This window comes from Ziziphus jujuba, chromosome 6, assembly GCF_031755915.1.
Source record: "Ziziphus jujuba cultivar Dongzao chromosome 6, ASM3175591v1".
NCBI classification, from domain to species: domain Eukaryota; kingdom Viridiplantae; phylum Streptophyta; class Magnoliopsida; order Rosales; family Rhamnaceae; genus Ziziphus; species Ziziphus jujuba.
Genome location: NC_083384.1, coordinates 20,940,957 through 20,964,940, shown reverse-complemented (window position 1 = coordinate 20,964,940; position 23,984 = coordinate 20,940,957). Strand labels below are relative to the sequence as shown.

Here is a 23,984-nt window from a genome sequence, read left to right as displayed (position 1 = left end):
GGACTAATGAGAAAAACACCTGAAGAAGAATTGGTGATGACTTGATTACTACATGATGACAAATGAAAGGGCCATGAGGAAGTGATTTGTACCATCACACTATTATAGGTTGCTGCATCAAAGACTTCAACTTTATCGCTAGATAGTAGGTCCATGGAAGATTATTACAAAGAGATGGAGATGCTCATGATGAGATTGAGCATGAATGAAGATAGAGAAACAACAACGGCAAGGTTTCTTGGTGGATTGAATAGTGAGATAGCTAACCAATTGGAATTGCAACAATATGTTAAATTAAATTCAAAAGGAGGGGAAGCTCATGGTATGGTGGAGTTACAAGCAACAGGTGGACAAATTCAACTAGTTGGAGAAGCAACCCCACGTTCAAGCTGAACTTGTTCAAGCACACCAATCTGTAGGTAAATCTGATCCTAAACCTTCAAGAACTAGAGATATTGTTTGCGTTAAGTGTCAGGGCTGAGGACATATTGCCAACCAATGTGATGCGAATCTGCTCGAACACGCACAACTGACAACCCGCTGGGGTGCTGACCCGATACTTTTTGTTTTAGGAAATTACCTTTACTTTTGGTTTTATTTATTTATTTGCTGGAAAATAAGTTTAGGAAAGTTATTGTTTTATTATTTTCATTTTAAATTAATTAATTCCGAATTCAAAATAAGAGAATTAATTAATCCAAATTAGATTAGGAAAGGATGTGAAATTAAGTAATTTCCTAATTAGATTCTATGTTGGCCGAAATTTCCTAATCCTTTTAAGGTTTTATTTTGTTCATTCAAAACCTATTTAAAGGGTTATTTTCAATGAGAAATCAAGCCTGAATTTTATATAGAAATTTATTTGTGAGATTGAATTCTCTTTGTTCTAATTGAACACCTAAAACACCATTAATGGATAAGTGTTTTAGTTTTGACTTATCAATAGGATTTCCATCACCTATTATGGTGTCCTCATTATATACCAAGGTTTCTAATCACAGGTTGGTTAGGGGTCAAGGTGACCATTAGAACTTGAACATAATTAGATCCGAGCTAATATAATACGAGTTTAGGTGCAAGTCGTCTTGGGTTCGTATCATTTGGTATCAGAGCTTAATTTTGTTCAGGTTTGATCTATCTTTATTTGCTTTTTTTTTTTGTGTTAATATACAATTTTAGCATTAGGTTAAGATTTCATCTATCATCATATACATTCTGTATATTTAAAAAAAAAAAATTTCATTCCTCGTTGAATTAGGATTTCCTATTTTTATAGTATTTTTGCTTCCTAGTTTGTTGTTTGTTTTTCATCATTGTTCTTGTTAATTTTGGTTTTTGTTGATTTTATTTACTGTTTTAGTCTTAAATTATTTGCATTCATATAACGGAAAAAAAAAAAGGAGAGTTTTGAAAGCATATTGCATAAAAAACATAAAATTGTGCAATTTTACATAAGGTTTGGAGAATTTGTGGCTTTAGAATTGCAATTTTTGGTGTTTCTCCTTAGTATTGCAGTTGTTTATGATCTGTGTGTAAAAGCAAAAAAAAAAAAAAAAAAAAAAAAGGAGAAGAAGGTGTTGCGAAATTAAAAAAAAAATAAAAAAAAATTGCACATTTGTTTTTTGTTGGAGGCCATGGGGTTGATGAGATTTTGCTATTGGAATTTCCATTTGGTTGCTAATTTTTGTTACTAGAGTTGTGTTTCATATTGAGTGAAAAAAAAAGGAAGAAGTAAAGCTGAATAAAAAAAAAATTTCGGTTTATTGGAGTTTAATTTGTTTGCTGGAAATTATTGGAGCTGCTGTTTTGTTGATTATTTATTCAATATTTGGAGTTGTTGGATAATTATTTTTTATTTGGACTAAAATTAGTTGAAGGATTTGATACAAAACTTGAATTACAAAGACAGCAACCAGCACTATTCTATATTTTTGTTTAAATTGATTCTTGTTTAAGTTTGAATTTCTTTCTCTAAAATTTAATTCTTGGATTATTAATTTCTTATCCTCTTGTCCAGTTCTTGTTAATTCCAAAAGTTTCTTGTTGCTTTGCCTTACTTTGCCTAGAAAAGCTTAAAACTAGGTTTTATTAATTCATTTGGTATTGCTTTCTTTTTGCTAATGTTTGTTGATAAGTTTAATTAAAACATACTTGTGATCTAATTGCTGTTTTGTGGGTGTTTTAATTAGAAATTTGAGATAATTCATTGAGTGGAAAAAGACAAGAGTGTGTGAGTTTAAAAGAGGGTAAAAGCCAAAACTAGTGTGGAAACATGAGTGTTAAGACCTTGATTGAGTGACACATGTGAGGGAGTGATTTTTAGTGAGAATATATTTTATTTTTCATTATTTATACTAACATGGCAGATTCAAGGTTGAGGAGAGGAGATCCACCACTGAGAATCAATGAAGAAGAATCCGTAGGATTCCATGGTGGTGAGCAAACGGACATGAGGGCTATATTGGAGCAATTGCAGTGGATGAATGCCCGATTTGATAACATAGATCAGAGGATGGATAGGATAGAAACATCACAAGGAGGGCCGAATATAAGGTTAGATGTTGAGGTCAAGGTCGAGGTTGAGGAGGCCGAGGGCGACCAAGAGAGGAATTTGGGGGAAGTAACTTTGGAAATGACTTGGATGAGCAGTTTTATGAAATTTTTGAACCTCAAGAAAGGCCAATCCGAGGGAGACCAGCAAGGAATGAAGATGATGATCTATGGAATATCAAGGTAAACATTCCACCTTTCATGAGAAAAAGTGATCCGGAGGCATATTTGGAATGGAAGGAGAGAATGGAGATGATTTTTTATTGTCATAATTATTCAGAGGCTAAGAAGATGAAATTGGCAGCAATCGAATTTGATCATTATGCATTCCAATGGTGGACCAATGAGCAAAGCACCCGAAGGAGAGTTGGTGATGATTTGATTACTACATGGCGACAAATGAAAGGAGCCATGAGGAAGCGATTCGTACCATCACACACTATCATAGGTTGTTGCATCAAAGACTTCAATCTCTATCTCAAGGAAATAGATTTGTAGAGGATTATTACAAGGAGATGGAGATGCTCATGATGAGATTGAGCATGAATGAAGATAGAAAAGCAACCATGGCAAGATTTTTAGGTGATTTGAATTGTCAGATAGCCAATCAACTAGAATTGCAACAATATATGGAATTGGAGGAGATGTTGCATGTGGCTATTAAACTTAAGCATCAATTCAAGAGGAGGGGTGTAAACTCATGGTTTGGGAGAATTTCAAACAGTGAAAGATCAAATCCAAGCGGCTGGAGAAATAATCCTACCTTTGAAAACAACCCAAAGCCGAAAGTTGGAGAAAAAAGTTTAAATCAGCCAAGGAGAGAGGCTAGAACCAAATTTGTCCAAGCACACAAAGTGAAGGTAAATATGATCCTAACCCTTCTAAAACTCATGAAATCATGTGTTTTAAGTGTCAGGGACAAGGACACATCGCTAGCCAATGCTCGAATAGGAGGATTATGGTGCTGAAAGTTAATGGTGAACTAGAATCCGAAAGTGAAGAAAGTGATGCTGATACTAAAATTGAAGATGGAGAAGTTGGAGATGATGGACATGATGAATCCGAAACTCTCAAGGCATCTAGGGCTGATTTGAGTTTAGTAGCAAGGAGGGTTTTAATCGTATATGAAGATGAGGACCAAATTCAAAAGAAAGTATCTTCCACGCCTGATGTGAAATTCAGGGTAACATTTGTAGTATTAATAGTGGGAGTTGTGCAAATGTAATTAGTAATTTGGTAGTTAATAAATTGAGGTTAGAAACCATTAAGCATCCAGAACCATATAGATTACAATGTCTTAATGATAATGGTGAGATGAAAGTAAATAAACAAGCGAAAGTAAAATTCAGCATTGATACATATGTGGATGTTGTATTGTGTGATGTTTTTCCTATGCATCCGGTCATATTTTGTTAGGTAGGCCATGCCAATTTGATAAGGATGCCATACATTATGGGAAAGAGAATTCCATTGTATTTAAATTTAAAGGGAAAAAGGTTAAGTTGGAGCCTAATACTCCAAAGGAAGTATTTAGAGATCAACTTCAAATGCAACAAAGGAAGGAGGTTGAAAAGCTTAAAGAAAGGACTAGTATGGCACCCACAACAACAACACCAATCTAAGGAGGCAAGGTCGAACAAAACCAACCAAGTAAGTGTCCTAAACTCAAAATTGAGGGGAAACAAAGGGAGAAATCTGAGAGAAAGAAAGAGAGAGCAAAACCTGAGAGTGAAAGTCGAAAAAATGACTCCGTGAGTGGGAAAGAAAAAGAAAGAAAAGAAAAGAACAATAAAATTTTTTATCTTAGCTTTGGTGATGCTAACAAAGACATTTTGAACAAGAAACCATTGCTGGTTAGGATTTATAAAGATGCTTATTTAAAAATGGTTTGTTGTATAGAACTTTATCTGCCTTGTTGAGAGCTTTACTTTATGGAAATTTAAAAATTTGGAAGAGATTATTTGGTAACTTTAAAAAGTGTAATTTTTGCCATAATGAGCATGTATTTCTAGATTTTGTTGTGATAGTGTTTAACCCAGGAGATTTGGTTTGGTTGCACTTACAAAAGGAGAGGTTTCCAAAATAAAGAAAGTTAAAGCTTATGCCGCGTGTGGATGGACCTTTTCAAGTTTTAGAATGGATTAACGAGAATACCTACAAACTTGATTTAATAGGTGAGTATAATGTTAGTGCCACATTTAATATTGCTGATTTATCTCATTTTTCTATAGGTGATGATCTTGATTTGAGGACAAATCCTTTTCAAGTTGAGGTGAATGATGCAAATCCGCTCGAACCCACAGAATCGACAACCCACTGGGGTGCTAACCCGCTACGGATGAAGACCGGGCCAATCACTAGGGCTCAAGCTAAGAGGTTTAAGGAAAAATTCACTGCATTTATCCAGGGGGTAATTCATTTTCAAGAGCATTTGCCCATACCCAAAGATCCAAGATCTGTTTTGGTCATACAAGTGGTGGAAGCCGATACGGACCTAAGTAGCAGTTTTGGTGCATTTATGGCATTCGGGCAGCAAGAAATGGTTCTAACTCTTTATGGATTCAATAAATATCACTAAGAGGTCATGAAAACAAGTCAAGAAAGAAGTAAAACCAACGTGTATGGACTTGTACGGACAGTTTCAAAGTTTAGCCGAAAATTGCTGTATTGCTTGCTGGCTTTACTGTATTTTGCTGAGTTGGCTTTTTCTCTTTCCTCCAAGCAAGAGAAACATGTGGGACTCCATAATAATCTTATTTTCCATCCTAAAAAGTATATAGAAGCTGATTTGGAGCTCAAATTGGTTAAAGATTGGTCAAAGTCAACTTAGTCAAAAAGCTAGTATTCTAGTTGTCTAATTTGATTTCTACTTTTTGTTTTAGGAAATTACCTTTACTTTTGATTTTTATTTATTTATTTTCTGGAAAAATAAGTTTAGGAAAGTTATTATTTTATTATTTTAATTGTAAATTAATTAATCTAAATTAGATTAGGAAAGGGTATGAAATTAGGTAATTTCCTAATTGGATTCTATGTTGGCCGAAATTTCCTAATCCTTTTAGGGTTTTATTTTGTTCATTCAAAGCCTATTTAAAGACTAATTTCAATGAGAAATCAAGCTTGAATTTTATATGGAAAATTATTTGTGAGATTGAATTCTCTTTGTTCTTTTGAACACTTAAAACACCATTAGAGAGTGAGTGTTTTAGTTTGACTTATCAATAGAACTTCCATCACCTATTGTGGCATCTTCATTATATACCAAGGTTTCTATCACAAGTTGGTTAGGGGTCAAGGTGACCATAGAACTTGAACATAATTAGATCCGAGTTAATATCATATGGGTTTAGGTGCAGGTCATCCTAGGTTCGTATCACAATGCTCAAACTGAAGAATCATGATATTGAAGGACAATGGGGAGTTGGAACCGACGGTGAAGAAGTTGAAATTGAGACCGAGCATGAAGAGGAAGAAATTGAAGATGAGGCTGAAACCTTAAAAGTTTCAAATGCCGAATTGGGCTTTGTGGCAAGGAGAGTGTTGAGTGTATACCAGGATGAGGATCAAGTTCAAAGAGAAAACATCTTCCATATCCGACTTGAAATTCATGGTAAAGTATGTAGTATGATAATTGATAATGGAAGTTGTGATAATGTAATTAGTAATTTGGTAGTTGATAAATTAGGCTTAACAACCATTAAACATCCAAAACCATATAGATTACAATGGGTTAATGATAGTGGTGAGACGAAAATAAATAAATAAGCGAAAGTAAAATTCAGCATTGATAAATATGTGGATGTTGTATTGTGTGATGTTGTTCCTATGCATGTGGGTCATATTTTGTTGGGTAGACCATGGCAATTCGATAAGGATGCCATACATTATGGGAGAGAGAATTCCATTGTATTTAAATTTAAAGGGAAAAAGGTTAAGCTAGAGCCATTAACTCCAATGGAAGTATTTAAAGATAAACCCCAAACATAACAACGGAAGGAGGCTGCAAAGCTTAAAGAAAGGACTAGTATGGCACCCACGGCAGCAACCCCAATCCAAGGAGGCAAGGTTGAACAAAAACAACTAGGTAAGTGTCCTAAACTCAAACTTGAGGGGAAAGAAAGAGAGAAAGAGATAGCAAAACCTGAGAGTGAGAGTGGAAAAAGTAACTCCGTGAGTGGGAAAGAAAAAGAAAGAAAAGAAAAGAAAAATAAAAATTTCTATCTTAGCTTTGGTGATGTTAATAAAGTAACTTTTAATAAGAAATGATTGCTGGTTATGATTTATAAAGATGGTTATTTAAAGATTCCTTTGTTGCATAGAATTTATTTGTATTGTTGAGAGCTTTACTTAGTGAAAATTTGAAAATTTAGAAGAGATTATTTGCTAACTTTAAAAAGTATAATTTTTACCATAATGAGCATGTATTTCTAGATTTTTATTATGTTAGTGTTTAACCCAGGAGATTTGGTTGGGTTGCACCTAAGAAAGGAGAGGTTTCTAGAACAAAGAAAGTCAAAGCTTAGACCTTTTTAAGTTTTGGAGTGGATCAATGAACATGCTTACAAACTTGACTTACTGCGTGAGTATAATGTTAGTACTACATTTAATGTTGCTGACTTATCTCCTTTTGCTACAGGTGATGATTTTGATTTGAGGGCAAATCCTTTTCAAGAGGAGGGGAATGATGAGAATCCACCCGTGCCCGTACAACTGACAGCCTGCTGAGGTGCTGGTCCAATACGGATAAAAACCGGGCTGATCACTAGGGCTCAAGCTAAGATATTTAAGAACAAAGTGGTTGTCTTTATACAGGGATTAATTAATTCTCAAAAGGGCTTGTCAATACCTGAAGATACAATGTCTGTTTTAAGCATCCAAGTGGTGAAGGCTGATATGGACCTGGATAGATATTTTCATGCAAATATGGACTCCAAGCAGCAAGAAATGGTTCCAACACTTAATGGATTCAATGAATATCATCAAGAGGATGTGGAATCCAACCAAGGTAGAATCAAAAGCATCTAAACTGGGCTTGTACTGACAACAAGTCAATTTGGCCGAAAATGTGTTGTTTAGCCGTTGACTTTGACTGTTCTTGTTGTTCAAGCAAGTTTGACATATTCTAACAAAGGGTAACGTATGGGAATCATTATTAATTATATTTGACATTCTACATGGTATATAGAAGCTGATTTGGAGCCCAACAAGCTGGAGGTTGGTCTAAGTTAGCTTACTTAGAAAGATAGTCAATTTGTTTCCTAATTTGATTTTAACTTTTTGTTTTAAGAAATTAGTCTTTTATTTGGGTTCTATTTATTTATTTGTTGGACAAATCAACTTAGGAAAGTTATTATTTTATTATTTTCATTGTAAATTAATTAATTTCTATTTCAAAATTAAGGAAGTAATTAATCCAAATTAGATTAGGAAAGGAGGTGATTTTCCGCCATCATTAGGTTTCCTATTCTATGTGGCCGATTTTACCTAGTTGATTAGGGTTTTATTTTGTAACTTTTTAGCCTATTAGGCTTGATTTATCAATAATATTCAATATATTATTCATACAGAAAATTATTTGTGAGATTGAACTCCTTTTGTTCTCTTTAAACACCTAAAATACCATTAGTGAATGAGTATTTTAGTTTGACTTATCAATAGAATATCCATCACCTATTGTGGCGTCTTCATCATATACCAAGGTTTCTAATCACAAGTTGATTAGAGGTTAAGGTGGCCATTAAAATTTGAACTTAATTGTGATCTGGGCTAATATAATATGGGTTTAAGCACGAGTCGACCTAGGTTCGTATTAGATATATATATCTAAATCAAAATTCTTAATTTATTTATTTCAATAGTCTTTCTCAAATCAAATAAGTGGTGTATATATATATATATATAATATAGTTAGATAAAAGCTTCTAAATTTCCTTTTGTCCTTGATATATCAAAAATAAATTTATAACTTTCAAGCATTGATGATATAGATAAGCAATAGCAATTTATATTTCTATTATTTTAATAAAAATTCCACTCATTAAAATTACAGCTCCTAGATTGACGGTAGATGCTACTCTTCCCTATACGTAACATTCCTCCCACTAAAGAACAAAATATACATTATTGCACTAACAAATACATTTTAAATATATTATTATTTGATATTTAAAGAAAATTCAATTTCTACCATACTACCATGTCACCACCCAGGCAACCATAACACTTCCTTATTGCCATGTCATCACTGGTGCCACACTAGCACCGGTGACACATGGCCTTGCCACCAATGAATGTTGTGACGTTTTCTCAACTCACTAGTATGTGAATCAAATAATAAAATGGTTAATGTGAGTAACCAAGTATTGTACACAAGGAAATAAAGGACTAATTCAATTTTATTGATATATTGATTAAATTAGAAAGCATTCAATGTACAAAAGAAAATTAAAAACAAGTTTTAAGAAAGCAATTAAAAAGCAAGTAGCAACTAGGAAATAAAGCAAGATTGTAATCAAATAATTTTAGACATTAGAGCATTAGAATCCACCTCTAACTAATCCAATCTAATTACTAGCATGCTTATTTTACTAATCTAGTATTTTTTCAACAATACTTAATCATCAAACTTATCAACTTCACTTCTTGATCTTTCATCAATTTACAAAAACCAAACGTAACCTTTCAATTCCTTTTTAAATTTATACATAAAGATCGACTAAGCAAACAGGCAAATAAGACATAGAATATATAACCTTCACCTTCTAGATTCTCAATTTTATAAATTAAAGTATTCATCAAACAAGGCATAGAATACATAATTTTCATCTCCCATTCTCTTCGTTATATAAGCTAAGTAAATTATTGCAAATCTAATAGTTTTCACCTTCCGGCACTTTAACTATTTAAATCATTCAAGGAAGCATAAAGCGTGTAATAATTTATTGAATAAAAATACTAGATTAAAAAAACTAGTAATTAAATCTTCGTAGTTAGGGCCTGTTGGGGCCTTATCATAGCCCTAGCTATGGAGTTAAGTTAATCATAAAATTAAATTAAACATCCATAATTAAATCAAAACGACAGTTCGCAATAAAAAAGCATAAAGAAAAGTCAACAATAGAGTTGAATTGATGAAGTCCCCCCAATAAAACTCCCTTTCTAAGGCCGAAAAATTACTCCTCTTTTCCTCCTTGATTTCTTTCCCCTTCCTTCTCTTCTTTCTAGCCAAAATCTCTTTGTGTGCAGCTGTGTTGCTGCATATTGTGTCGTGTGTATTGTGTGGAATGTGGCATGCATAATGGTGCATATAATGGTCTCAACTCTAAAAATTGTAAGGCTTTATATAGCGTTAAGGTTTCTATAGGTCCTACTTCAATTAGGTTTCCAAAACTCAATCTATTGGACAATGAATGTTGGGCCAACTTCTCCAAGTAATTAGTATTAATTTTGGCCTTTTAATTATCAATTTAATGAGAGAATTACCTTTTTGACCCAAAAGTTACCGCATGTATTCCTAAGGTTTAGGAGCTTTATTTGCATTAAAACTTTCTTTATTTGAATATTATCATTAGCATGCCTTTGACCAACCTTTGGACACCCAAATTTTCTTATTTTTCTTTGAAATCACTTGGAAAGTTAGATTTTTTGTCATGGCTTATTTTTGCATATATATATTAATAAGGATTAGGATACTGGCAGGCAATTAGAACTCATATTTCCCTAATGGAATGCGATTTGTAGAAACTATGCATCAAAGCTGCCTTTGAAATTAAAATGGTACTAACTGACTAATCGAAATGTAAAGAAATTTAGTGGATATTATTGGAGTTTGGTGTGGTTTTCGGTTCACTTGGCCAAGAGTGTTGTACACAAGGTGTTAGTCTTGTGCACAACCTTTAATCTAATTTTTTGGTTTGATGTTTAGGTGTTTTTGTGTTTATTTTTGGTATGGTGATAGTTAGGATTGTTAGGATTTTTTTGTTTTGAAGGAAGAAGAAGAAGATGAAGAAGAAGAGAAAATTTTAGAGTAGGCCATACAAAACTAGACAGCACACTAATTCACTTTTCTTTTCATTCATTCGTTGCATATATAGATACAAAATTTGTCTCATACATGTGAGGTGTGTGGGGGACCAAATGGAAACCTTTAAAATTCAAAATTTACATATTTTCCATTCAAAATTATGATACATAACCATTCAACCACCAGCTCACATGGTTTGTGAGATTTTAAATTTCAAAAAACTGTCTCCACTTAATCCTATACTACTATTTGAAGATGGAAGACTGGGATATCTTAATCCGAATTGCTAGAATTTTGGCATGTGGTATGTTAAAATATTAAAGCTAAAATCTACAGAAGACCAAGTCCAAAAGAATTGGGTAAGGCCTCTAATTCATCTCAAACCCATGGACTATAACTACCGGAAATCCCAGCAGTTATGCCAACTTGCAACCTGTCTTGGGCTTCCTAAAGCCTTTTTAAGTCATTGTTTTTTCTATTCTATCTTTTCTTTTACATGTTTATTACAACATATCCAAAAATAATAACCTTGTTCTAAAATCCTAGAGAACGTCAGCCCCAATAATAGACCTATGTTGCTGGAAACACTGTTTCCAATACATAGCTATATTACAAAACAAAATCAATACCCAACAAAGAGACAATTCCTAAGCTAAATACAACAAAAATTAGGCATTAAAAAGACACTTAAAAGGAACATAAAACATAAAATAAATATTGCATTAAGACATTCAACAAAATATTTCTTATGAAGAAAGAAAGAGGATGCAAACCTTGATGAACTTTGGCTTGCACAAAGTGGCAAGATTACCACCTTTTCAGCACTCCTCCTTGCTAATCTTGCTAGACACATTAAGAAGAGTCCTCAATGCCTCAAATCTAGTCTTTCCAAGTAGCTTTGTGAACACATCCGCAAGGTTCTCCTCCGAATTCACATACTCCCTCAAGGAATGATATTTCACTGAAATATGTTTTGTTCTTCCATATTGTATTGGGTTCTTGGCTATTGAAATTGCTGAAGTGTTATCACATTTGATGATGTTTGGACTTTCTTGAGAATGACCAAGATCTCCCATCAAGTTCCTTAACCAAGTACATTGGTTTGTACAAGATAAGCAAGCAATGTATTCGGCTTCTACGGTACTTTGAGCCGTTGTGCTTTGCTTATTTACATTGCATGAGAAAAGACCACTCTCAAGTGAAAATAAGTAGCTTGAAGTACTTTTCATATCATCAATGCAGCCCGCCCAATCACTATCCGAATAGCCAACAAGCTTTAACTCATCCTTTGCTTCATACCAAACTCCATAATCACTAGTGCCCTTAAGATGCCTAAGAACTATTTTGGCACCTTTAAGATGAGTTTGGGTGGGTGCTTGCATGTATCTTGAAAGCACACACATAACACACATAATATCTTACCTAGATGTGTACACATAAAGCAAACTAGCAATCAATGATCGGTAAAGTGCAGGATTTACCTTTGCTGTGCCATCCTCCTTTTGGTACTTCTCTCCTTGGATCATTGGAGTGCTCATTGGATTGCATTCTTCAAGATTAAATTTCTTCAAAACATCCTTGATGTACTTTTCTTATGATATAAATATTCCTCTTTGGCATTGCAATACTTCCACACCAAGGAAGTAATTCATGAGGCCCAAGTTAGACATCTCAAACTCCTCAAGTTCATGCCTTAGCTTTTCCACATTCATTGGGTCCTCACCCGTGACCACTAAGTCATCCACATACAAAGAAACCATTATCATGCTTCCTTCAACCCTCACATACAAAGTGGGTTCATTTTGGCTCCTCCTAAAGTCATGTCCAAGCAAGTAGCCATCTATCCTTCCATACCAAGCCCTAGGTGCTTGTTTAAGACCATATAAGGCTTTATGAAGCTTACAACCTGATCTCCGTGTCCTTCAATCACATAGCCCTCGGGTTGCTTCACATAGACTTCTTCTTGCAATACACCATTCAAGAATGCTGATTTCACATCCAAGTGAAACACACTCCATTGTTTGGTGGCTGAAAGAGCAAGGATGAGTCTAATGGTTTCCATCCTTACTACGGGTACAAACGTCTCCCCATAGTCAACTTTGGCTTGTTGTGCATAACTCTTGACCACCAACCTTGCCTTGTAAATGCAAATGGTCCCATCCGGATTGTATTTACTTCTAAAGATCCATTTGACACCAATTGCTTTCTTGTTTTTTGGTTTAGTGACCAAGGACCAAGTCTCATTCTTCTCAATCATCTTCATTTCCACATCCATTGCTTCCTTCCACTCTTTCTTCATCAAGGCCTCTTGCACACGTGTAGGCTCACTAAGTGTAACATTACACCTTTCATAAATCTCAAACAAAGATCTTCCCCCTCTAACACCATCACCAACCTCCAAATCGGCGCCAATGGTTTCTTGAAATAAATCATCATTCTTCTCATTGTCTTCATCATTGTCATCTTCATCATTGTTGTTTTCAACATTTCTTTCTTCATTTTCTACTTCAAACCGTGGATCATCCTCATTCACCAATAGCTCTTCCGTACTCCAATCCCATTTTGCATTCTCATCAATCTTCAAATCTTTTGTTACCACAAGCTTTTTGGTCTCTAGGTTATAAACCCTAAAATCTTTGGTAACCTCACTATATCCTAACATTAGCCTTTTTGTCAAGCTTATCTCTCATGTGCGAGTGAACATGGAGAAAGCACACACTACCAAATACTTTAATATTCTCTAAAGATGGTTTCTCTCCAAACCACAACTCATAGGGTGTCTTGCCTTCAATGGATTTGGTGAAGCATCAGTTTTGAATGTAGAAACTAGTATAGATAGCCTCGGCCCAAAATTTCTTTGACATTTTCTTTTCATGTATCATACACCTTAGCCATTTCCATCATGTCCTATTCTTCCTCTCACACACACTATTTTGTTGTGGTATGTATGGTGTGGTAAATTGATGAATTATTCCATTTTCTTTGCAAAAATCTTCAAGAGCTAAGCTAGTATATTCACCACCATTGTCGGTCGTCAAGCACTTCAAAGTAGACCTACTTTGATTTTCAACCAACTTTTTGAATTTCATAAATTTTTATAGAACTTGTGACTTATGTGTGAGAAAATAAATCCAACACATCTTAGAATAGTCATCTCTAAAGGTGAGAAAGTATTTATGACCACTCAAGAAAGACACACTCATGGGATCACACACATCCAAATGAACAAGTTCTAACTTCTCCTTAGCTCTCCATGCACCAATTTAGGAAATGGCAACCCAGTGGACTTTCCAAGTTGACAAACTTCACACCCATTTTTCACATCATCAATCAAGTGCATATCATTCACCAAATCATTAGTATTCTTCATTGCACCATAACTAGAGTGACTAAGCCTTTTATGCGAAAGTTAAGAAATGGACTCAACTTTGCCTTTCAAAGCTTGTTCACTATCTACTAAATTCAACCTATAGCTTTTATCTTTCAAGACAACTTTAGACACCTTATTTCCAAAAGCATCCGATATCAAACAACCATCATAACCAAAGTTCAATACATATCCCTTTTCAACCAATTGTCCAACACTCAACAAGTTTTCACATAATGAAGGCACATATAGAACATTTTGGATAAGTTTTGTACTTTTATTGGTATGCAATGAGATATCTCCTTTTCCTTCTACATCCATGAAGCTTCCATTCCAAATCTTCACCTTTGTCTTGTAGGATTGGTCAAGCTCCACAAAGTTGGTTTCTTCAAAAGTCATGTGGTATAAACAACCACTATCTACCAACCAACCAAGCCCACTACTTGTAGCTTTAAGGCATGTAGCCACAAATAAAGTCTTGGCCTCCTCATTTACCACATTTGCTTATTGCCTTCCTTGCTTACACGCTTTGCCAACATGTCCTCTTTGCCCACATTTGTCACAAGTTGTATCCGGTCTCCAAAAGCACTTGTTTGGTGCATGTCCATACTTGTTGCAATGGGGGCATGGTGGATAACCTCCACGGTTTTATTGTTGTCCTCCTTGTTGCTACCTTGCATTGTTGTTGTTGTTGAAATTGTTGTTGTTTTTGTTGTTCAAACCTCCATAATCGGTTCCTCCCTTGTTCTTGTTCTTCTTTTTGCTTTGACTATATATAAAAGCACTTTCCAGAGACTCCTCCTTTCTTATGGCACTTCTTTGTTTGGTTGCTTGGAAGGCATTGATAAGCTCTCTCAATGTAATCTCACTAAGATTCCTTGATTCCTTAAGGGAAGAAATCTTAGCTTCAAATTTTCGGTAAACTCACCAACACCTTCTCTACAACCTTTTGGTTGGTCAATGGCTCTCCAAGGACTCTAATTTGTTCACAACCTTTAGTAGTCTATCGGTGAAGTCCTTAACCAAATCATTTTCTTTCATTCTAATTGTTTCAAACTCTCTTCTTAAGTTTAAAACTTGCATTTGTCTTGTTCTAGTGTTTCCTTGAAATTCTTCTTGCAACTTTAAACAAACTTCTCTAGCACTTGTACAAGACATGATTCTAGTGAAGATGGAGTCACTAACCAAAGAATGAAGGGCTATCAAGGCTTTGAATCCTTCAGTTGTCTCAGTCCCATGTGCAAGTCTTTGTGCTTGTGTGGCATTTGCTCATAAATCCTCAACTTCATAACCTTCTTCCATCACATCCCAAAGTCCAAAGGCTTGTAGGTAGGCTTTCATCTTTATGCTCCAAATGGAGTAATTTTGGCCCTTAAATTTTGGCAGAGTGGGAGGTGCAAAACTTTGAGAAGCCATGACACAAAACCGGATTTTTGAAGAAATTGGCTCTTGGGTTAGATTTTTTGTGAGTTTTCTAGCTAGATTTTTGTACCCCTTCAAACCAAAAATGAAAGGAATGAAATGGGGGATTCTCTCACAAGAAAATAAGTTAAAAAGAAAGCTCACAAGGTCCCTCAATGGTTCAAACAAAGCTTTGATACCATGTTGGAATTGGGTGTGGTTTTGGGTTCACTTGGCCAAGAGTGTTGTACACAAGGTGTTTGTCTTGTGCACAACCTTTAATCCGGTTTTTGGTTTGATGTTTAGGTGTTTTTGTATTTATTTTTGGTATGGTGATATTTAGGATTGTTAATGTTTTTTTTTTTTTTTTTTTGAAGGAAGAAAAAGAAGATGAAGAAGAAGAGAAGATGTTAGAGTAGACCAAACAAAAGTAGACAGCAAACTAATTCACTTTTCTTTTCATTCATTTGTTGCATATATAGATACAAAACTTGTCTCATACATATAAGGTGTATGGGACAGAATGGAAGCCTTTAAAATTCAAAATTTACACATTTCCCACTCAAAATTATGATACATAACCGTTCAACTACCGGCTCACTTGTGTGTGATAATTATGACAAGGGTTTGTGAGATTTTGAATTTCAAAAAACTATCTCCAGCCAATCCTGTACTACTACTTTGACCAGATGGAAGGCTGGGATATATTCATACAAATTGCTTGAATTTTGGAATGTGTCATGTTGAAATATTAAGGATGTAATCTGGAGAATACCAAGTCCAAAAGAATTGGGTAAGTTCTTGAATTCATCTCAAAGCCATGGGCCATAACTGCTTGAAATCTCAGCAGTTATGTCAACTTGCAATCTGCATATCTTGGGCTTCCCAAGGCCTTTTTGAGTCATTCATTTTTCTATATTTTCTTTTACATGTCTATTACAACATATCCAAAAATCATAACCTCGTTCTAAAATCCCAAAGAACGCCAGCCCTAATAATAGACCTATGTTGTTGGAAACACTGTTTCCAGCACATAGCTATTTTACAAAATAAAATCAATACCCAACAAAGAGACAATTTCTAAGCTAAATACAACAAAACTTAGGCATTAAAAAGACACTTAAAAGGAACATAAAACATAGAAATAAATATTGTGTTAAGACATTTAACAAAATATTTCTTGTGAAGAAAGAAAGAGGGTTCAAACCTTGATGAACTTTGGCTTGCACAAGGTGGTAAGATTACCACTTTTTCAACAAATATGTTAATATCTTCATAAAATTGGCTAACTAGAATTACCTTAAATTCATATGTAGCTTCAATTATAATAAAAACAGTGATTGGTACACAAAATTCCAAAAAAACTATAGAAAACCTTGAAAATAAATGGTAGAGATCTTGTCCTCAAATCTTCAAATTGCATCTCCAAACTCTAAGAAAAATTATGTCTAGAATTAGTCTCCATAATCTTGAACCATTGAGCTTCATTGAATGCATCTCTTCAAAAATTAACTTAAATAATCCAAATTATGGCCAAATTCTACACATTTGAGTCTTTTTACCAAAAAATAAGAAAAAAGCATGAAATTAATAGAATTTCATTCAAATTAATAAAAAATTACTAAGAAATAGCAAGCATTAACTGTTAAAGTAGGTGATAAGATATACATAATTTATGCCTAACAGTGAACACCATTATTATATTTAGGAATGGCAATTTGGCTTGTTGGGTTGATAGTTCCAAGGACTGTCCTTAATGGTGCGCAGGGTCACAATCAAGATACATGCCTTGGATTACCTTAGGTTAAGTCCAGGAAATGGGTTCCCCACCTCTCGATATAAATATAATTAGAATATTTTTAATATATCACACTTGTTGAAGTGTGGCAATTTTGCCACTTGATGGTGCATGTCACCGGCTAGCATGCACACCTTGGTATCAAATCCTTTCCTTTTATGAGTTTATATTTTTTTGTATGTTTTTAATTTATGCAAGGTATATTTCGATAATGTTTTGTGCCTAAGTTATGTATGCAAAATTATAGGCAAAATTATGCACAAAAGAGTAGGAATGTTATGCTTGAAATGCCTATAGTGCTGGATTCATAATTTCCAACAACATAGCTCCACTATTTATCTTATATCTCAGGTTGCAAATGGCGTTTTGGGCTGAAATTTTGAGGGATGTCTACAGACATATATAGAAGACTCTGGTTCAAATTTCAGGTCAAAATGACATGGGAAAGTCCATTTGCTATTCCAAACAGATTGCTGTATCTGATGGGCCCAGTATGCAGAGTATGGGCCAGTTTTGGAGCTGTTTGGCCCATGATCCGGTTCCAGAACTTTCCTAGCTCTTGGAAAAATATTTATTGATGACCAAGGATGCTTCAAACCAAGTTTCATAAGCAAATACAAAGGGAAACTAAGTAGGTGAAGCTAGTTTGGTTGTTTACCCAAACTAGTTAAACAATAGGAACTTAGTTCAAAACCATGTGCCACTTTTTACTATATTTGGAATAGACATGTTGCAGCTGGTTTTTGACTCTTTTGTGTATGAAAAGTTAGGTGTTGACCATTTTACTTTTTTAAATTTCAAATACTTTACTCATTTTGTAAGCTCACATGCTTGGCATGTGTGAACTAGTTGTAATTTCAAGCTTATATTGTAAAATGAATGAAATGGCTACACATCCAAGCCTTCTTTTCAAAAGCCAACGTGTTCCTCTTCTTCTTATCTCTTCTTCAACACCTTAGAACACTTTAGGAACCCTAAAAACCAGAAAACACCATAACCAAAACCTAAAAACACAACTCACACACAACCATTCCCAAAAGCATCACCAAAAGCTTGCTTGTTGCTAATACTTCAAGCTAGCTTGCTCTTGGTCCTAACCTTCTCACCCCAACAAAGTGGTATCAGAGCAAGGCATATTTTTTGTGAGATTTGTGAGGTCTTTGGGCTGGTTTGTTCCTTGAGAGTGAAGAGATACTTGAAATCACAAATATATTTTCATATTCCTTCATACTAGAAAGCAACATTCACATGGCTTCTTCAAGTTTTTCAACTCCTTCTCCTCCTATCTTCAATGGGGAGAACTACAACATTTGGAGTATCAAGATGCAAGCCTACTTGAAAGCTTATGGTTTTTGGGAGGTCACCATAAATCCCCAAGAACCCGAGCCTTTGAGACAAGGGGCAACGGTAAACCAAATCAAGCACCATGAGGAGGAATTGGCTAAAGGTTTCAAGGCTCTCACCACCATTCATTCTTGTATTAGTGATACCATTTTCACAAGGATAATGGCATGTGAGAGTGCCAAAGAAGTTTGGGACAAACTTCAAGATGAGTTCCAAGGGAGTGCAAGGACAAGGCAAATGCAAATCCTTAACCTAAGGAGGGAGTTTGAGACTATCAAGATGAAAGACAAAGAAACGGTTAAGGAGTTCATCACAAGACTTCTTAATGTGGTGAATCAAATTAGGGTGCTAGGTGAAAGATTAAGTGACCAAAGGATTGTGGAGAAGGTGTTGGTCTCCTTGCCCGAGAGGTTTGAAGCGAAGATATCTTCATTGGAGGAGTCAAGGAACCTAAATGAAATTTCCTTGACCGAGTTGGTGAATGCCTTGACCGAGTTGGCTCATTAAAGTACTTAAGAAAACACCACAAAAACAATTTTTTTTTTTAATAATGAAGGAAAATAAAAAACTAAAACTAACATTTTTGAAAACTTATAAAAACACTTAAATGGACAAGATTTAAAAGATGCAAAGCATGCTTTTCACCCCCAAACTTAAAATGAACAATGTCCTCATTGTGAAAAACATAAAATAAAGCAAAAGTAAATAAAAGGTAAAGAATACTCCCCTTTGAAGACATGGAATGTTCCTCGTAATGTGAAAAAATTTGATGTACTCCAATGCATATTCAAGGTGGTTATACTCCAAAAACCTAACTTTAGACTTGAAATTCTCAACATTCGTCTTTTGCTCTTTTACACCTAAACATCTTAAAACCTTGCAAAAACTCAAACAAAACACATCGAAACAACCTAAAAACAAGAAAACCACTAAAAACAACTAAAATAAATATATAAATATAAGGTAAAGAAAGAAACTTGGGTTGCCTCCCAAGAGCGCTTGTTTAAAGTCATTAGCTTGACTCCTCCCTTTAACTTAATTAAGATCATCCAAGTAGAGGCTAGTCTCAAGCACTCCACCTTCATAATATGGCTTCAACCGCTGCCCATTCACCTTAAAACTTTCATGTCCCGGTTTGGTGATTTCAATTGCTCCACTTGGAAAAATTTGTACAATATCATATGGTCCACTCCATCTTGATCTTAATTTACCTGGAAACAATTTAAGTCTAGAGTTATAAAGAAGTACCTTTTGTCCAACATGAAAGTTCCTCTTTTTAATCATCTTGTCGTGCCATCTCTTTGTCTTTTCTTTGTAAATCTTTGCATTCTCGAAAGCATCCATCCTAAATTCTTCAAGTTCATCCAATTGCAATAGCCTATTCTTGCCCACAGCCTCTTGATCAAAATTGAGAAACTTGGTTGCCCAATATGCTTTATGCTCCAATTCCACGGGAAGATGACATTCCTTACCAAAAACCAGTTTATACGGAGAACTACCAATGGGGGTCTTGTAGGCGGTCCGGTATGCCCAAAGTGCATCATCTAGCTTTAAGCTCCAATCCTTTCTTGAAGCATTGACCGTCTTCTCCAAAATCCTCTTTATTTCCCTATTTGAAATTTCTACTTGCCCACTAGTTTGTGGGTGGTAAGGAGTAGCAATTTTATGTCTAACACCATATTTAGCAAGAAGGGATTCAAATTGTTTGTTGCAAAAATGAGTGCCACCATCACTAATGATTGCTCGGGGTGTACCAAATCTAGTAAAAATGTATTTTTTTAAAAATTTCACTACAACTCGTGCATCATTAGTAGGTAGTGCACTAGCTTCAACCCATTTAGAAACATAATCCACAGCAACTAAAATATATTTATTACCACAAGAAGAAGGAAAAGGACCCATGAAATCAATACCCCAAACATCAAACAATTCTACCTCAAGGATATTCTTTAAAGGCATCTCATTCTTCCTTGATATGTTCCCGGTTCTGTGGCACCTATCACACCCTTGCACATAAATATTAGTATCTTTAAACATAGATGGCCAATAAAATCCAGAATTTAAAATTTTTGCTATGGTTTTTCTAGTCCCAAAATGCCCCCCATACTCACTAGAATGACAACTTTTAATAATGGACATTGTCTCTTCTCTAGCAACACACCTCCTAATTATACCATCGGCACACTTCTTAAAAAGATAGGGGTCATCCCAAAAGTAATACCTACTTTCCTTAAGAAACTTATGCTTTTCATATGGTTTTTCCAAACTAGGCGGCATAACATTAGTAACCAAATAATTAACAATGTCAGCATACCAAGGTACATCAAACATACCATCAACCTTAAACACTTTCTCATCTGGAAAACACTTTTCTATATCTCTTTCTTCTTTTTCCTCACTCAATTCCAACCTAGACAAGTGATCAGCTACTAAGTTTTCTACTCCTTTTTTATCCAAAATTTCTAAGTCAAACTCTTGAAGTAACAAAACCCATCTAATTAACCTAGGTTTAGACTCTTTCTTACTCATGAGGTACTTAATTGCACTATGATCGGTATAGACAATGGTCTTAGAACCTAACAAATATGCTCTAAACTTATCAAAAGCAAAGACAATGGCAAGCATCTCTTTCTCAGTAGTAGCATAATTAAGTTGAGCATCATTCAAAGTTCTAGAAGCATAATAAATAACATGCAGTTTTTTATCTTTCCTTTGTCCCAAAACAGCTCCTATAGCATAATCACTAGCATCACACATAATTTCAAAAGGTAGATTCCAATTAGGAGTACACATAATGGGAGCACATATTAATTTTTCTTTCAAAAGATTAAAAGCATGCATGCATTCATCATCAAAAACAAAGGGAACATCTTTATTCAATAAGTTACAAAGAGGTTTAGTTATCTTGGAAAAATCCTTAATAAATCTCCTATAAAAGCCCGCATGCCCAAGAAAACTCCTAATACCTTTTATTGAAGTAGGTGGAGGCAATTTCTCTATAACTTCTATTTTAGCTTTATCTATCTCAATTTCCCTTTTAGAAACCTTATGACCTAAAACTATGCCCTCTTGAACCATAAAGTGACATTTTTCCCAATTAAGCACAAGATTCGTTTCTTTACACCTTAGAAGAACCCTAGATAAATTTTGCAAGCAAGAGGTAAAAGAATCACCCAATACACTAAAATCATCCATAAAAATCTCAATGATATCTTCTACCATATCCGAAAAGATGGACATCATACACCTTTGAAAGGTTGCAGGTGCATTGCATAAACCAAAAGGCATCCTTCTATAGGCAAAAGTTCCATAAGGACAAGTAAAAGTAGTCTTTTCTTGATCATCAGGGGCAATAGCTATTTGATTGTAACCGCTATAACCATCTAGAAAACAATAATATTCCTTACCGGCTAACCTTTTTAACATTTGATCAATGAATGGCAAAGGAAAATGGTCTTTTCTAGTGGCCTTATTAAGCTTCCTATAATCAATGCACACTCTCCACCCAGTAACTAACCTAGTAGGAATAAGCTCACTCTTATCATTCTCTTGCACAGTCATCCCACCTTTCTTAGGAACTACTTGAATAGGACTTACCCAATTACTATCCGAAATAGGATAGATAATCCCGGCATCTAAAAGCTTTAAAATCTCACCATGAACCACTTTCTTAAGATTAGGATTAAGCCTCCTTTGATGTTCTACAGTCGGTTTATGGTCTTCCTCCATAAGTATTTTGTGCATACAAATAGAGGGGCTAATACCCTTAATATCAGCTATAGTCCAACCTAGTGCAGTTTTATGTTCTCTTAAAACTTCTAAAAGTTTGGCTTCTTGGTCCTCACTAAGGGCGGATGAAATTATTACCGGAAGGGTATTATTAAATCCTAGAAAAACATATTTTAAATGACTAGGTAGTGGCTTCAAATCAATTATAGGTGGGTGCTCCACACTCGGTATCTTTCTAGGTCCACTCTCACCTAAATCCTCAAACTTTCCAACATAATCTACCTCACAGTGGGTAGCCATATCTATGATGTTACACTCTTGTTTTTCTTCTTCTATACATGGTCCAAATAACTCACTCAATCCTAAGGGATCTAAATTACTTTCCTTTTCCATATCATTTACCAATTCATCACATGCATCAACAAGAAAGCAGCAAGAAATTTCATCAAGATTAGGAAATTTAACAACATTAGGGATTTGAAAACTTACCTCCTCATTGAGTACTCTAAGGGTTACTTGCCTTTGTTGTACATCAATTAGGGCACGTCCGGTTGCAAGAAATGGTCTTCCAAGAATGATTGGAATGTTGTCATCTTCCTCCATATCAAGTATCACAAAGTCTGCAGGGAATATGAACTTGTTTACTTTTACAAGTACATCCTCCAATATTCCCCTTGGCCTTTTTATGCTTCGATCTGCCATTTGAAGAGTCACTGTGGTAGGCTTCACATCTCCCACTCCAAGCTTCCTGTAAATGCTATATGGCATCAAATTAATGCTAGCACCTAAATCACAAAGAGCCATAAAATTATAATGTCCAATGTTACATGGGATATCAAAGCTTCCTGGATCTTTTAACTTGGGTGGAATCCTATGGTGCAACCTAGCACTACTCTCCTCACTCAAAGCTACTAACTCATAATTCTCCCACCTCCTTTTGTTTGACAATATCTCCTTCAAAAACTTAACATAGGAAGGCATTTGTTCTAAGGCATCTATGAAAGGGATATTTACATGCAATTGCTTAAATACATCAAGAAACTTTTTAAATTGATTATCTAACTTTGCATTCCTAAACCTAGATGGGAAAGGTGGAGGTGGGGTTTTCTTGTAGGCTTGATTCTTCTCCTCATTTTCGTTGTGCTTGTCAATAGGTTTGGTTAGGTAAGGTGCTGGTTCAACTTTCTTTGATCCAGTTGGTGAGCTCTCGGCCTCTCTTACATGTGGTGGTATGTACTTTGTTGGTGGAGACTTCATGGCATCACTTAAACCTTCATCTTTTCTCCTATAAGCCTCCTTATGCTCCACATTTGATTTTGAGTTGTCATGTGTGACCAAGTGTGATGTTGAGTCTATAGGGCTCTCTTCATCTTCATCATCAAGAATTACCATCCCTTTGTCACTTTCTTTAGGCCCGGCTACTTGCTTTCCACTTCTTAATGTAATGGCTTGAACATGCTCCTTTGGGTTCTTCTCCGTTTGGCTTGGCAAAGTTCCTTGACTTCTTTGGAATTGAGTTGCTAATTGACCTATTTGGTTCTCCAAGCTTTTGATTGCAGCGATTTGGTTGTTGAACATTTGACTATGGTTTGTCAATTGTTGCTCAGTTCTCTGCATGAAAGAATTAGTACTATTAGATAACTCTTGCAAGGATTGTTGAAGTGAAGAAAATTGAGTTTGAGCTTGAGAAGAATTTTGATTTTGATGTGCAAGTTGCGGCTTTTGGTAGAATGGAGATTGGAATTGTTGTTTTTGAAACCCTCCACTTTGTC

At 35.0% G+C, this 23,984-nt stretch overlaps 1 protein-coding gene across 1 annotated transcript in view; it reads left to right on the top strand.

The window, feature by feature from the left end:
- The first annotated feature begins 5,928 nt into the window (after positions 1-5,928).
- LOC107433949 (probable inactive receptor kinase At2g26730) overlaps positions 5,929-23,984 on the top strand; it is a 46,637-nt gene continuing 28,581 nt past the window's right edge. The window contains exon 1 of the mRNA XM_048463522.2: positions 5,929-6,160. Within this exon, the coding sequence (XP_048319479.1) occupies positions 5,929-6,160 (232 nt within the window). The remainder of the gene's footprint in view (positions 6,161-23,984) is intronic.